The sequence below is a fragment of the Prionailurus viverrinus genome, chromosome B4 (genome assembly GCF_022837055.1).
Source record: "Prionailurus viverrinus isolate Anna chromosome B4, UM_Priviv_1.0, whole genome shotgun sequence".
In the NCBI taxonomy this organism is placed as follows: domain Eukaryota; kingdom Metazoa; phylum Chordata; class Mammalia; order Carnivora; family Felidae; genus Prionailurus; species Prionailurus viverrinus.
In genome coordinates, this window is record NC_062567.1 from 36,494,516 (window position 1) to 36,511,100 (window position 16,585).

Consider the following 16,585-nt stretch of genomic DNA (forward strand, 5'->3'; position numbering starts at 1 on the left):
CTGTTTTCTCTTGTGTCATTCAGAGTAATAGTTTGTATTGAAAACGACTTTAAATTATGTTTAAACTGGCCTTGCAGACAGCACTAATGGCCTTTCATTGTCAAATGCAGTGTACATTTTTCTCACCTAATCTTATAGGCCCTATTCATCACATTTTATTTCCTGGTCCCACGTGACACTATTCTTGTATAATTTTCTCCCCACATCTCTGCCTGTTCTTCATTGTTTTTTAGCTTTCCAATGTTTTCTGTCCCCTACACTCACTCTTCCCACCATAATGTCCTATTTTGTGTGATTCCATTCTTTTCCCCTGCCTTTTGTTTTTTTTTTTAAAGCTTAGGTGACTTCAAAGTCCAGTGGTAGACTGTGTCAGGAGTTTTAGCCCAGATCTTGTTCTACACAAGAGCCTACCTAGTCCTTTGATAATTTGATGCAATAAGGCATCACTGGATCAGTAACTTCCCCCTGCCCCCCAGCGTTTCCCCTCCTGTATTTTCTGTTAGTAAGTGGCACCACCATCAACTGGAGGGCCTCAGGCACATCCACCCCTCACACTGGTCACTGAGCTTCTTCCATTCCATAAATTACACAGAGCTGTCCTCTCTGAAATGTCACTTACTACTTCTCACAGGCATCCTTGCCTTGATTTTTAACCTCCTCTGGCCTATCCTTCATACCATATTGCCAGAAAGTTTTCTAAAATCTGAGCATGAACATTCAGTTCGCAAGATGTTTCCCATTTGGCTGTTCCCTGCCTGCTTCTTCAACCTGGTCTCCTGCTCTGGACTGTGCCAGCACCTAAGATACCATGTTGTTACCCCTCGCTCTGGGCTTTTACCCTGGCTCTTGTTTGCCTGCTTTACATTGCTAATTCCTATTTGGCCTTGAAGAATCCAGTTCAACTCTGCTCTTTCAAAAAGCTTTTTTTGAATGTTTCCTCTATCAAGCAGACCGTATTCTTCCAGGCCATGCTACTGTCATTCAACTATAACTTCCCTTAGTTTTCATGCACTTAAAACCTGATGCAGAGCAAATGCTCAAGAAGCGTTCATCTGAATATATTATTTCCAGAACTTTTGCTGTGAGCTTCTGGTAACCACAGACTTTTGAAGAGGGAGAAAGTAGGGATAATTTCAGGAGCCTAGGGCAATTGGGTGAACTCTAATCTCCCCATCCTTGGGATGTCCTTCAACTCTGGGGCGATTGAATTGGAGCAAAGGGAAGAGAGGTGTCCTCTAGGATCTGGTGTGAAAGGTGGTTTGGACCGGCCCAGAGCCCAAGTCCTTTCAGGTCCGGAGTCACAAAAAGGGTGGACAGAGTTTCCCTAGCGACGGGAGGAGGGCGTGGTCCCCGGCCCGCGCGGGCGGGCCGGCGGGCGGGGTGTTGGAGTGAGTGTTCCGCAGCGGCCGCCAGGCAAGTCTGCGCTAGCCCGATGCAGCTCCTCCCACCTTCTGCTCGCGTGGGGACCAAGTAAGGCCGGGGTGGGGGTGGGGGTGGACGCTGGCGCGCCAAAGGCTCTGGGGCTGTGGGGAAAGAATGTGGTGCGGAGCGGGGTCAAGGGAGGTGCAGAGCAGAGAATGCATGTAGTAGAAGTGTGGTCAGAGGAGAGAGAGAGGCCGAGTGTGAGCGCGGACTGGAGGAAAGTGCTCTGAACCGCTCTGTCCTCACCACCCAACGTGGATACAGTTTCCTCCTAACAGAATGTTGCATCGCTGACCTGGGCTGAATGCGTGGTGGAGAGAGGTGGATTTTAGGGGGCTCATAAGACCTCTCCTGAAATCGCTTCCGGCCCTGGCCTCAACAACGTGGGGCACAAAATTTCTTCCCCTTTTATTTATCTTCACGGCCTGGCTGGTCCTCCTGGAGGTCAAAAGTGAGCCCACGACCCCACGCCTCACGTGGACGCCCTAGGATCTGGCTGACACGAGCCTATTCTGACCCTGCACGCCTCCGTGCTCAGCCAGAGCCCAATGCAGGGCGACTCAAAGCGGTGGGTGGATCGTACATCCAGAGCAACGCTTTCCTTTTGGTGATACTTGCCACTCCAGGGTGATGCTCCTTTTAGCAAATATTTTCCCCAAAAGAGGGATGAAGAATACAAAATTTGGGTTTTTAAAAAATCTGATTTAAGTTGATTTGTGCTACTTGCTACGTTTGAAATGTCCATCAGTCAATTCAGGGCTTAAGTAACTTGTGACCCCTCAGACCTGTTTTAAAATGACTGATGGTCAAAAGTGCAAGGCCATTTATAGAAAGTTCAGACTATGAAAGGACAAATGAGTCCTTTGTTGCCAGTCTTGCTTGAGGGACTTCATCATTTATGTGTGTTGGGTACGTAAAATCGAGGAGTTCTAAGGAATTCTCCAAACCTGGACTCTGCTAATTGGTCTGTTATTTCCCTTGTCTGTTTTAGTCCTTACCAAGAGGGTAATGATAAACCTGAAGGCAGTGTCTAGTAGTGTGCCAGCCATTCTTTGACTTCGCCTTCCCCAACTCTTGGCTAGAAAGATACTTCTCAAACCTGCCGAGGACCCAGTGCTGGGAGTCATTGGTTTTAGCTGATGCCAAATCCAACATGAGTGTGTTGTGATGGCTAAAAAGGGAAAATACTGGTCTAGGCTTCATTAATAGAAATATAGCGAACAGATGAATGATGTAAAGGTCTTCCTGCCTGAGTTAGCACTGATCAGTCCATAACCTAGACTCTAGAAAACCGTAGCCTCTTAAAGCAAGGTCATCAAAAAACTAGACAGTAGAGAGGAATAGTTACAATATAGGTTCTCTCCATCATGCCTGGATGCTGTATCATATGAAGAGGCGTTTGAAATAAGACTCCAGAATGCCTGGAGATGAGTAGGTTCCAGAGAAGCAAAAGCCACTGTTTTGAATATTCAAGAACTCTTGAGTAGAAGAGAGGGTAGATGTGTTCTTTGTTGTTCTGCAGAAGATAACAAGTATCGGTGGAGGGTATGTTGTTCAATATCATTTCTTCCAACCAACATTTGCTGGGCACCAATCATATGTATCAGCAGCTGGATGAGAAATGAGTTGCCTGGAAGAACAGTGAGCTCTGTCAGAAATATTCAAGCAGAGACTGAGTGATTGCCAGGGATACCCTAAGGAGGATTTCTCCCAGGCAGGAAATGGATGAATGGCCTCTAAAACCCCTTCCAGCTCTGAGAGTCCACAGACCATGAAGGGTTTCAAGGATAATTGCAAAGGGACCCGAGGAGTTCTCTTTGCAGAAGTGACAGTAAGTTAAATGCATTAAATACATTGTCTCTTGTTCACAGAAATGCAAAGGGAGTCCCTGCAAAGTTCTTCACTGCCACAATTTCTGCCCCAAAGGTAGCTCTCCAGGGCATAAAGAACTAGCTACTGAACAGCTGCAGTAAAAATACTAAAACCATACCAGGTAAATCTCAAAAGATATATATCCTTTCTGGGCATCGAAGATTGGTGTACATAGATAATGCATTATGTATAAAATACTGTGTCTGCAGTCCACTGTTTATGGGTCTGTCATGCCCACAAGACTGAACTCCATGAAAGCAAGGATTCTGTTCTATTTATCTCTCAATCCCCCATGCTTAGCACAGTTTCTGACATTCAGATGGTGATTTCAAATTTTTTTGATGAACTAATCTAAACTGTCTTAGATTTCTCTTTCTTCAGAACATTTGTACAAAGGCCTTTCAGTAGACAAGTCATTGTCCATGCCCCTATGAAAAATATAAAAAATAAAATAAAGTAAAATAAAACAAAATCCAAGTTCATCATTTCTGCCCCCAAGAGATTCACAATCAAGATGAGATGAAGTGTCTACCCCTAAAATAATTAACAATAAAGTTGTTGATCAAGTAACACAAGCAAAAATGCTGAAATCCAGAGGAAAGAGATGGGTATATAAGATGGAGAGGTAGGGAAACTGATCTTCATGTAAAATAATAGGAGTAATTTTTAAGTCTTAGTTTCAATTTTCAAAGCAATATTTACTCTAGCTCTGAGATGAATTTGTTTTCTCTAATCCTTCATGCAACAGTTATAAACAAGCTATAAAACATACTCTACATAGTTCACCACTTATTTTGAGGATAAAACATGGTATTTGTGAAGCTTTGAGTGTGGACTAAGTGTCATGGATTAAATGGAAGTTAGATTGAATGCATTCTTAGGGGAAAAATGGCACAAAATAGTCTTTGAGAACCACAGAATTATCCAAAGTCACAATAGAATTTTTCCCCCAATCTGACAATATTTAATAAAATTAGAATCAAAGAAGCTTAGAACTGAAAGGGACATCAGAAGTCATCTGGTCCAGTCTTACAAATCTTAAAAATGGGGAAACTGAGTCTCGAGAAGGCACATGACTTGCACAGAATCTGTCTAGGGGCAGCACTGAGATGAGACTCCAAGATGCCTCAGCATCTTCTTCAGGTCTTTGTGTAGTCTTCACCGACAGGGCACCTGAAGCTAAAATGAAGAAAAAGCTCCACTTGCCAGGAAAGAGGCACGTGGACTTGTATGGTGTCCCACATCCTTGGGAAGTAGATGGAGGGAACATTTGATACAGAGCCCTGGCAGAAAGAATTATATTCATTCTTCCCCAGTGTTCAGATTTTACAACCTCCACATTAGATTGATGGCCCAAATTCTACCGGTTCTGTCCCCCAAATTATCCCAGGTTCCCACTTGCACTCTGTCCTACTATCATTGCCTTGGTTGAGGCCCGCATCATGCCTTGCCTAGATGCTCCAGACAGCTTCCTACTTGAGCTCCTCCAAACCTTGCTCCATGGCATTGCCAGAGAGATGATCCTAAAGTACAAGTCTGATTTTTTCAGGCTTAGAATAAACCATGCGACCCTTTCTTTACAGTCTAACCAGCTCTCTGGCCCTCCACCAGCAATGTCCATGTACTCACACTTTCTGGAGAAGGCACTGCTCTTTCATACTTTTTGTGCCTACACAGTCTTCTCCAACTGTCCTCGACTCCATTCCTGTCCTGTTTATTCCGCAAGGACAATTCTACTCTGCTTAAGTGCAGAGGCTTCCTTGGCTCTTCCAACAGACGTTAGTCATCCCTGGAAGTGTGCTCCATTAGCTCTTTGCACAGGCCTCTATTAATGCCATGATCACATGCATTGTAATGATCATGTACGTTGTAATGTCCATGTGTCTCCCCTCCTAGATTACAAACTCTCCTTGAGGGCAGAGGCCATGTCTGGTTTGTCAGAGGAATTATCTCAGCAATGTTTGTAGAAATGAAAGAAGGAAGGGAACAAAGAAGGGACATTATGATCATTTGAAGAGAAGCAACTATTACTTTTTGTTTGCTTTTGCATAGGACTTTTAAATCAATCAATTAATTAATTAATTACATGCAAGTTAGTTAGCATATAGAGCAATAATGGTTTCAGGAGTAGATTCCGGTGATTCATCCCCTATGTATAACACCCAGTGCTCACACCAACAAGTGTCTTCCTTAATGCCCCTTACCCATTTAGCCATTCCCCCCACCCCCAACCCCTCCAGCAACACTCAGTTTGTTCTCTGTATTTAAGAGTCTGTTATGTTATGTCCCTCTCCTTGTTTTTATATTATTTTTGCTTCCCTTCCCTTATGTTCATCTGTTTTGTATCTTAAAGTCCTCATATGAGTGAAGTCATATGATATCTGTCTTTCTCTGACTATTTTTGCTTAGCATAATATCCTCTAGTTCCATCCAAATGGCAAGATTTCATTCTTTTTGATTTGATGTAGTTGCAAATGGCAAGATTTCATTCTTTTTGATTGCTGAGTAATACTCCATTGTATATATATATGCCACATCTTCTTTATCGCTTCATCCATCGATGGACATTTGGGCTCTTTCCATACTTTGGCTATTGTCGATAGTGCTGCTATAAACATTGGGGTACCTGTGCCCCTTCAAAATAGCACACCTGTATCGCTTAGGTAAATACCTAGTAGTGCAATTGCTGGGTCATAGGGTAGTTCTACTTTTAATTTTTTGAGGAGCCACCATACTGTTTGCATAGGACTTTATTTATTTATTTATTTATTTATTTATTTATTTAATTTATTGGCAAATTGGTTTCCATACAACACCCAGTGCTCATCCCAACAAGTGCCCTCCTCAGTGCCCGTCACCCACTTTCCCCTCTCCCCCATCCCTCATCAACCCTTAGTTTGTTCTCAGTATCCAAGAATCTCTTATGGTTTGCCTCCCTCCCTCTCTGTACCTTTCTCTCCCCCTTTTCCTCCCCCATGGTCTTCTGTTAAATTTCTCAAGATCCACATATGAGTGAAAACATATATAGTATCTGTCTTTCTCTCACTGACTTATTTCACTTAGCATAATACCTTCCAGTTCCATCCATGTTGCTGCAAATGGCCAGATTTCATTCTTTCTCATTGCCAAGTAGTATTCCATTGTATATATAAACCACATCTTCTTTATCCATTTGTCAGTTGATGGACATTTAGGCTCTTTCCATAATTTGGCTATTGTTGGAAGTGCCACTATAAACATGGGGGCACGAAACAGGTACCCTTTTGCACTGTTGGTGGGAAGGACTTTTTTTATATTGTGTGTGTGTGTGTGTGTGTGTGTGTTAAAATTAAAGTCCCCACCCCCCTCTCTCAGCTCTGTCCCTCAAAGGTAATTAACTTTATGGTTTAATTTTCTATATTCCTCAATATGCCTGTGTAAAGTCATGCAGACATCTTGGTTTTTCTTAAATAAATATGGAATCATTCATATTATTCTGTTTTATTCAGTATATTACAGGCATACATAGAAATTTGCTTCATTTTTTTAAATGATCGCATCATAGTCTATAATACATATTGCTGCATTTTTAAACTTCTCCTTATATAGAGACAAGTAATTTCTGATTTTCCAACATTATGCTGCAAGAACAGTGGGCATGACTTGTCTTCAGTCCTCTGAATAATTTCAAAATTGTGATGCTGTCACTATTATAGTGTCTGTAAGAACCTAAGCAATGGAATGGTAGGCAGAAGCCAGGATAACATTTGCGCTGATTCCCTTTCTGTCCTTATTCATATATTCCCGATTCCCTTGGCTCTTGCTAGAGTTGGAGGCTGACCAGGGACTTCCAAGGGACACAAAGCAGAGTTCCAGCATCCATCTGCTTGTGGAACAGGTGTGTAGCAGTGGCATGAGAGCCTCTAAGACTCTTCCACTCACATAAATCACCACTTTGACTAGATGCCATAAACTTAAGTTGAATTAGTTCTTCCTCTTGCAGCGAGTTCATTATTCATGGAGCTGTGCCCTGAGTAAAGAAGGTGCAAAAATGGCTAAATGAGATCCAGGGAAAGCATTTCTACCAATTGTCATTTTTTTCTTTTTCTATAGGCATTCAGCTACCAAGTAACTGCTAATGTATGTATCTTTCAGAGTGTAAGGTGTGTGTGGCAAGAGAATGTTTTACTTTGCAGTGAGCTAGAGGAAATGGGTCTTTTTGTTTGGTGTCCTAAACTGCTGGCCACATTATTAGCTCATCTTTCTTCCTTGGCTGCCATCTCCCTCTGCTCTGAGCTCCCAAAGTCTCATGCCAAGACGCCCCCTCTCCTGACATCATCAGTCACCAGAAGGGAAACAAAAGGAGTAACAGAGACTCAGTCACTGTTTCAGGCCCGCCACCTACTTCTGTCTCCAAGCCTGCCCTGTGTTCTTCCCGCCTTGGGTGTTGGGGACGTTACTGACACTTTGCTCCTACTGCCAATTTTCTTTCTACCCTTCCTCCTGTAGGACTACAATGGATGCTAAAAAGCCAAGGAAATGCAGTTTAACATCCTTCCCAGTTTTGAAAACAAGAAAGAAACAGGATGTCAACCCTGTGAAGGTAAAGATCCTTGAATTTCATTTGGGGAATAGGGGTATCATTATGAAGACTTGGGGACCCTGGACCCAGTGGTGATCACTGTGCCCCAAGCACCTCTGATGACAGTGTGAGGGGAAGGGAACTGTGGGTGGACCAGGCTGGTTGGTAGAGCCAGGTCTGGGCGGGCTTGGAGGGAAATTGGCTACAAGGCCAGAGTGTAGTGTCATGAACTCCAGAACTGCAGGGCCTTCATCGAACAGGTAGCCTGAGGCTATGTCTCTTCTACAGTGTCTTGTATTGCGCTCCGTATTTCTGGAACCACACTAGATGTGTCCCAGAATGTTCCAAACATGTATGCAAGAAATTTGTGTGTGTGTGTGTGTGTGTGTGTGTGTGTGTGTGTGTTCCCTAACACAGACATGGTGCCTTCCTTTTTACCTCAAAACTAGTAAAATGCCACAGCACTGAAGGTAATTTTGTGATGTGGTGACTTTGTGATCACAAGATCTACTTCTAAATCAGGCGTACTTTTTCATCTAATGCCCTCAGTTTGAATTTCACACTTTCCTCAAAAGATCGTATTATTTGGGGTCCTTGCTCTGAAAATTCTGCGGCAAACTTGAGTCTGGGGCATTAGGTTTGACTTTGAGTCCTGCTCGTGTCAGTGCTTCGAAGAACCAGAGTTCAGCAGCCTATCTGAGGCCTGGTGAAAGTTTTCCTCCCTGTAGATCACACACCACTTCCTTAAAATTATGACTATTAGGTCACCTCCTCCAAGCAGTGTTGCTGATTTAACCCTGGCCTTCTCCCCCTCAGGGTTATAACTCATAAAAATGAATCCTGATGTCCGTTGTTCCCCATCCCTATCCCTGCCATTATCACATACAACAAAACCATTATTTTATAATTCATAGGTACAAAAATTTATTAATACCTAAAACATTTCTTTTGACAAAGCAAAAATTAATATTTAATTTAAAATAGTAAATCTACATCAAACAGGATAATAAAGACAACATTCTGTTCACATTTAAAACTATTATACAAACAGAATGGTCTTGGTCATGACTTAGAAAAATCACCATGAGTTTTGCAACTTACATTTGTTTTAATCTGCTTGAGCTCCTGTTTACTGAGTGCTTGGATGACTCTCACATGAATCTTAGAGGCAAGTACAATTATTATCCCGATTTCTGAGATTCAAGTGAAGTTAATTAGCCATGGCCATAAACCATTGAGTGGCAGATGGAATTCAAATCCATATTCTTTTTTTTAATGTTTATTTATTTTGAGAGAGACAGAGCATGAGTGGGGGAAGGGCAGAGAGAGAGAGGGAGAGAGAGAATCCCAAGCAGGCTCCAGGCTACCAGTTTGGAGTCCAGTGTGGCTCTTGAACTCACAAACTGTGAGATCATGACCTGAGCCAAAGTTGGACCCTTAACCCACCGAGCCACCCAGGAGCCCCAAACCCATATTCTTAACCACTCTATTCATTGCCTCTTTGCTGAGTCATGTCAACTCTGTTAAATGTTGTCCTATAAAATTCCTTCATATATTTATATTAATTTTAAGGAAAACCTATTCTGCTATAGTTGCCACAACAAGAATTGTCAAAAAAAAATTTAAAAATCATGCTGAATAAAAATTCATTTATGTTGTATTTTTTGTAACTGCCAGCAATTGACAACACCATTTAGAAATACTGTCTAGGGGCACCTGGGTGGCTCAGTCGGTTAAGTGTCCAACTCTTGATCTCAGCTCAGATCTTGATCTCAGGGTCATATAAGTTCAAGCCCCACATTGAGCTCCATGTTGGGCTCTGCGCTGGGCATGGAGCCTACTTTAAAAAAAATCAATAATAAAAAATACCATCTAAACTTATAACTATTGTCTTTACATTGGTAATTATTCTTATGGGCCATAAATAAATGTCATTTCACTATCTGTTCATTTTCCCCAATGGACTTCTTATCCAGTTGAGCTGAATAGGCTTAAGTAAGGAAATGAAAACAAGTCAATAACCATCCACAGCATATGAAATCTTGGGTTTCGGTGGATAATCATATTAATTGGAGGATGAAAAGAAGGAATTATAATCTCTTGACCTAAAAACACATGGAAGATGAGAAGAGTGCTCTGAATCTCAGCCTATCAACTGCCCCAAGCAAGTGTTGGAAAAAATATTTTGAATTTTTGAATGAATTGATAATAATGTATATTTTTTTCACAATATTTAATCTTCTAAGTTATAACTATAATATTTATAATAATAAATATTTATTTTAAATATGGATCTTGGTAGTATTTCAGCTAAGGGAGTTTTTTTTTTTTAGTTTATTTATTTTGAGAGAGAGAGCATGAGTGAGAAAGCAGGGAAGGGACAGAGAGAGAGAGAGAGAGAGAGAGAGAGAGAGAGAGAGAATCTGCACTGTCAGCACAGAGCCTGATGCGAGCCTCAAACTCATGAACCTTGTGAGATCATAATCGAAACCAAGAGTCGAGCGCTTAACCGACTGAGCCACCCAGGTGGCCCCAGCTAAGAGAGTTTTAAAATGTTGTTTTTAATAATTGATTTCACCTGGATTTAAGACAACAGCGTGATCTTCGGATAGTAATGTAGGATGCTTTAAAAAATGCCCCCATTCATTTGACTAAATATTAAAGAGCCATCTGCCACAGAGAGATCTCTGCAGGAAGTCATTTGCCTTGGATGCCTGTGGAGAGTCTCTGTCCTCTCCACTTAGCTGGCAAAGATCCCAGGGCTCTCACAGTGGCTCCCAATGACACAGGATCTCTCCGCACTTGAGGAAAATGCTCCTGTGTTATAGTTTGTCCTGACTGCCAGCAGAGGGAACATCACAGTTATCTCAGCTAGTAGGTTGGATGATATCTGGCTCTTCCGTAACTCTGTTCATAGAAAACGTGTTGCCTAACGGCCAGCTTCTGGGCCTGGAGGACCTAGCAGCACTCCGGGGTCTCTCTTAGACCATTTAGGAGTAGAACCTGGGAGAAGTCTGGGGAAGGGAACTCTGTTAGTATAGAGTGTTACTTTACAGCTTTTCTGACAGTTGATGAATAGGAGCTACAAAGGACTTCCTAACTAAGCCCTCTAAAGATACATTTCCTATTTTCAACACTGGAAGAACAGGTTCTGTTATTTATCCTCTATCCTTCCAGTCACTTGATTTCTGAGTACCACCTCCTTAGACAAGCCTTCCTCAACACCCTTTCTAATTATATTCTGTATTTGTTTGTGTACTTGTTTACTGTCTGCCTTGCCCTGTGGAACTACACTGACCAATAGTGCAGCCACTGGCCATGTAAGGCTACGGAGCCCTTGACATGGGTCTTGTCCAATTGGAGGTATGCTGCCATTGTGAACGATACACACCATGTTTCACAGACTTGGTGTGAGGAAATGAATGTAAAGTACCTTACTGATAACTTTTTATAATTGGGTGGGTTTTGTAGCATGTTAACTCCTTGATAACACTGTAAAAAATTTTATACTGATTACATGTTAAGGTAGTGTTCTGCAAATGATGTGTCAAATAAAATACATAACAATTAATTTCACCTGTTTCTTTTTACTTTTAAATGTGGCTACCAGAAAATTTAAAATTTCACACGTGGCTTGCATGATGTTTCTATTGAATAGTGCTGTTCTTGAACAGAAGTGCTGTAACAGCATAGATATTGTTTGTCTGGTTCAGTGCTAAATGCCTGGAACCTAGGACAGTGCCTCACACAGATTAAAACTCAATGTGTACTTGTGGAATAGAAACTAGGAAAGTGTTTATTTATTTTTTCCCTCTACAATTATTTATTGAGTGCCTACTCATTCCAGGCACTGTTCTAGGTGCTGGGGATGTGGAGAACAAAACAGATCAAAACAAAACAGATCAAAACAAAACAAAACAAAACAAAACAAAACAATCCCATCTCTCCTGAAGCTTAAAATTGAAATTCTTTATAGAAAGGTCAGATGTTGCAGGTTAATGCCGAGAATGGTACAGACCAGCCCTTATTTTCCTCATCAGTGAGAGCTGAGATGGAATTAGACCAGTGGTTCTCAATGTTGATTGGATATTTAAAATCACTTGGGAAAGGTATTTTTAAAAATTTTTTTTTTAACGTTTATTTATTACTGAGACAGAGAGAGACAGAGCATGAATGGGGGAGGGACAGAGAGAGAGGGAGACACAGAATCGGAAACAGGCTCCAGGCTCCGAGCCATCAGCCCAGAGCCTGACGCGGGGCTCGAACTCACGGACCGCAAGATCGTGACCTGAGCTGAAGTCGGATGCTCAACCCACTGAGCCACCCAGGCTTGGGAAAGGTTTTAAAGGCCACTGAAATCAGAATCTCTTGGGATCATGAACACTTTTTTTTTTTTTTAAAGTTCTTTTCTATCATGTGGGGACAGATGTCTATTTAGACACCAGCTATGAGACCTTGGTTAGATTGTTAAGGCTCTTTCTTGGTTGTGAAACTTGGTATAGTTATTCCTACCAACCCCCTCTCCCGTTGCAGTGGAAATTAATGAGATAAGAGGATGAGCTTGCCGGCGGAGGGCCATTCAATATTGATTTCTTTTACCTTCCCTCCTCTTCATTGAACAGAAAGGGGTTTCCTGTAGCAGACAGACTTAGTAATGAGTCTTCCACAGTGAAAAAAGATCTGAGGGTTTACACCATCTCATTTCTTTATTGGTGCTCCATAGGAAAAACAAGCATTCTGACCATTGGGTATTGCAAAGAAACAGAAGTCACAGTCAATTATAGCTGAAGAGAGAAAGAAAGCCAACACATCCATTCCCAAAGGAGAGTGCTTACTTACTTTTTCCCATTTTCTCATTGGGACCCATGCTTCCTTCTGAGATCTACATAATAAGTACCAGTTCCTTTGTTTTGCATTCCCATTGGTGCTCTTGGTTTGGAGAGAGAAAGACTGCAGATTGCCTTCTGTTGCTGTGACAAGGAAGTGAAACAGGCAGACATGGAGAGTTTCTCTGAGTATCAGAATTAATCAGACTGAATAGGCAACTTCCATTGAAAGTGACATTGGAGGTGGAGATCCAGATATGTTAGAAATACGACCTCCTCCCCTATGTATGTTTAGCCTTTTACCTTTGCTTCTTTCAGCAATATTGAGGCAGTTATCACCCCCACTTTATAGAGGAGGAAACTGAGATACAAAGAGATTAGATTAAGCAAGTTACCTAAAACCATTCTGCTAATAAAAACTGAAATCGGGGGGCGCCTGGGTGGCTCAGTCGGCTAAGCGTCCGACTTCAGCTCAGGTCATGATCTCACAGTTCGTGGGTTCGAGCCCCGCGTCAGGCTCTGTGCTGACAGTTCAGAGCCTGGAGCCTGTTTCCGATTCTGTGTCTCCCTCTCTCTCTGACCCTCCCCCGTTCATGCTCTATCTCTCTCTGTCTCAAAAATAAATAAACGTTAAAAAAATTAAAAAAAAACAAAAACTGAAATCGGGATTCAGATTTTATCTATAATTGATTAATGCTTTTTAAAAATTATTAAATATCGAATATATAAAAGAATATTTAAGTATGTGTGTAGGGTGTAAAGAATAATAATGCAATGAACACCCTTGTGGGTATATATTACACAGTTTAAGGAAGTTTAAGGAAGAAGTCTCCTATGTGTCTCTTCCCATCTTACGTTACATTGACCCCTCTGAGGTAACCACTCTTTTACATGTTATTTCATTTCTTTCTCTACATGTTTATAAGCCTTCTAAACTATGTATTGTTTAATTTTGCATGTTTTTGGATTTATATACATGGAATCGTGCTGTTCAGTTTTTGTTCTACAGTCACTTCTCAGGCCCAGTACTAAGTCAGCATACCCTGGTACAGCATCTGGCTTGGATTGATCAGGTCTCCATTCTGATTGCTCAGTGCCTATGTCCCTTAGGTACTGTCCATATCAATCCTTCTGTTCACAGGAACCTGTTTGTAAATCAGTTTCACTGCTGTATTCAATTGTATGGGCGTATCACACTTCTTGCAGTTTTGCAGGTGATGGCATGTGGTTTTTTGCTGGTTTCTGCTATCAAAAATGGTGCTGCTATGAATGTTGTTGTGCACATCTGCTAGTGCATATATGCAGGGTTTCTAGAGTAGACACCTTAAGAGGGAAATTGCTGGGTGTCAGGGTATGTAGATGCTTAACGTTACTGGATAACGCCAAACTCTTTTCTAAAACATTGGTATCAAAGTACTTTGCGGCCAGCAGTATGTGTGAGTTCTAATGGTTCCTCATCCTTTCTATCACTTATTATTGTATGGCTTTCTATGTGCTAGTTTGGTAGATGGGTACCAATATCTTATTGTATTTTGATTTGCATTTTGATGATGATTAATGAGATTGAGTCTTTTTTTGTATGTTAATTGGCATTTGTGTTTCTTCTTCTGTGAAGTGCCTGGTTCTGCCTTTTTTGCTTAAATATTTTTTATTTTTATTAAGTCCATTCATCAAGGTTTAAGTTTCAATTTTTATATATATTTTTTATTTTTCCAAGTTCTAATTTATTTATTTTTAAATCTGGTTATTTGCATGGTAGCTTATATTTTAGTCTTTTTTATTTCTTTAAGCGTATCACACATGATTGTTTTTTAGTTTTTACCTGATAATTTCAGTTTTTGGAGCTTTTGAGGGGGAAGGTTTCTGATTCTGGTATCTATAGTCTCTGCTAGTTCTTACTCACAGTACCTTATTTTTGTGTGTGTCTGTGTGCATGAGTGCTTTGTTTTTGTTTTTAGTTTTACTGTAAGGTTACTAGTCTTATTTTACAGAAAAGGAAACTGAGCCTGAGAGAAGACAAATTGCTTGCCAAGGTCACACTACTGGCAAGTAGCAGAGTAAGAATTCCAGTGAATATCTGACTTTAGAGTCAAGTACTTTTTTTCTCTTCTGTGAAGCTTTAAAGACCTTTGATGGATGAATTCTTTCATAAACCATCCCACAAGTGTTTATTGAGAGCTAACTTTGGGCCAAGCATTATCCTCAGTGCTAGGACACAAAAATAAACATATATATATCTCCTTTTTGTGTGTGCATAGTATAGTGAGGGACATAAACATGTAAAAAGATACATGACAATAGGGCATGGTTAGTGTAGTCACTAAAGTAGAAACAAAATTCTATGAGGGCCTAGAGAAAGTTTTCTTAAGATGTTGTTACTGCCCAGGTACATGATCGTGCTTCAATGGCATGCCAATCAGCTACAGTCCCATCAAGGGGTACAAGTTATAGGGCTCATTATTCATATTTTTTTTCAAAGTGAATGATGTCCTGCTGGGGTTATGCAAAGAGGTTGTGTGGTGAGTTGGAAGGCAGGCATTTCAGGCAGAAGGAATAACTTTTGCAAATGCATTGGATGAATCTGAATCAATGGGAATAGAACCTTAGAAATCAGCTACTCTAACTCTTAGAGGATGCATAAATCTACTTTTTATTGGCAAGAATTTAGTGTCTAATTTATAGAATAAATTCTTGCTTTCTGAATGTTTCTATCTATTGGCAACTTTATCCAGGCACCATCAGAATAAAGGCATGATCTTATTTTGTATTTAGAGACCTTTGAAGGGGAAATGCTTTATAATCTCTTCCCATTCAGTTTCATGGCAGAACACAAAAGAGGTCAGACATCATCTGATGGCAGCATGGTACAGTAAAAAGGCACTTGGTGGCATAGATTCTTGACTCAGGTTTGCTACTGCTGTGTTATCTTGGACAGGTCACTTGGATAGCCTCCTTAACTTCTCTTTCTCCATTTGTGAAATGAGGGCATTTGATTACAGATTCCTAAGGTGGCTTCCATCACCATAAGTGTCCAAACTTCATTTATCAGAAGATCAGAAGGGATGTCTCCCCCTAGGCCATGCACTAAATCCATTAGAAAATGGCTCCAAGCATCTGGGCTTTCAGACTCAAGCTCTTGCCCCTCCCTCAAGCCCTAAGGATGCCAAGGCTCTCCTTCCTCCACCTTCACCAGGGACACAGCCTGGTGGGCAGGACTCCAGAGAGGATACTGGATCAGTGAGATGAAAGTCTGGCCCTCCCAAGTGGTTGGCTGTGTTTACTCTTCTAATGGGTCTCCTGAGTCCAGGCTTGGCTGTGAGTATAAGCAAGAGGCTACTCTTTTCTGTTCAGGCATCCTGGGCTTCTTCACACACCAAAGGGACTTTCAGGGCAGAAGCTTAGCTAGAAGTAGCCAGCCATGGGAGAGATGCTGCAATTTGCCTAAGCTCTGTGCAGTGATAGTAGCTTAATGCCTTAGCTGGGGATGTGAGGAGCCTAGCAACCGCCTCTTTCTCCCAGCTCTCATGGTGCTCCGATGGGCCTAATTGTCAAACTTGTTGTGCTCTATATAGAATCCCCAAAGATTTTTTTTTCTCTCTTCTCATCACATCCTTTCTCTGCATTAATGCATTTGTTTTGAATTCTCAGTTGTTCTGGCTTCTGGGAAGGGATTATGGAGCCTGCAAGGAGGAAGCTGTGATTTGATATCATCAAACTTGAGCTTCATCCAACCCTGGCCATGCACTGGGGGATTTTTTTTTTTTTTTTTTTTTTTTTAATTAACAGGGAAGAGGAAGAGACAAGGAGGAGCCAGCTGAGAAAATAGAAAAATAGCCTGTGAGGTATGATCAAGGTGGGGTGGTATGATGGAAGTGTGCCTTTCTGCAAAGGCTGGGTGGCCCAG

The 16,585-nt window shown here is 41.4% G+C and overlaps 1 protein-coding gene across 6 annotated transcripts in view; it reads left to right on the forward strand.

The window, feature by feature from the left end:
- The first annotated feature begins 1,383 nt into the window (after positions 1 to 1,383).
- DYRK4 (dual specificity tyrosine phosphorylation regulated kinase 4) overlaps positions 1,384 to 16,585 on the forward strand; it is a 58,256-nt gene continuing 43,054 nt past the window's right edge. For 4 of the 6 annotated variants that reach the window (XM_047866092.1, XM_047866094.1, XM_047866095.1 and 1 more), the window contains exons 1-3: positions 1,384 to 1,470; positions 3,294 to 3,415; positions 7,783 to 7,876. In XM_047866092.1, coding sequence (XP_047722048.1) covers positions 7,790 to 7,876 — 87 coding nt within the window. In that variant the 5' untranslated portion in view covers positions 1,384 to 1,470; positions 3,294 to 3,415; positions 7,783 to 7,789. Of the gene's footprint in view, positions 1,471 to 3,293; positions 3,416 to 7,100; positions 7,172 to 7,782; positions 7,877 to 11,159; positions 11,176 to 16,585 lie in introns of those variants that run through there. The other 2 variants (XM_047866093.1, XM_047866097.1) reach the window with 2 other exon arrangements.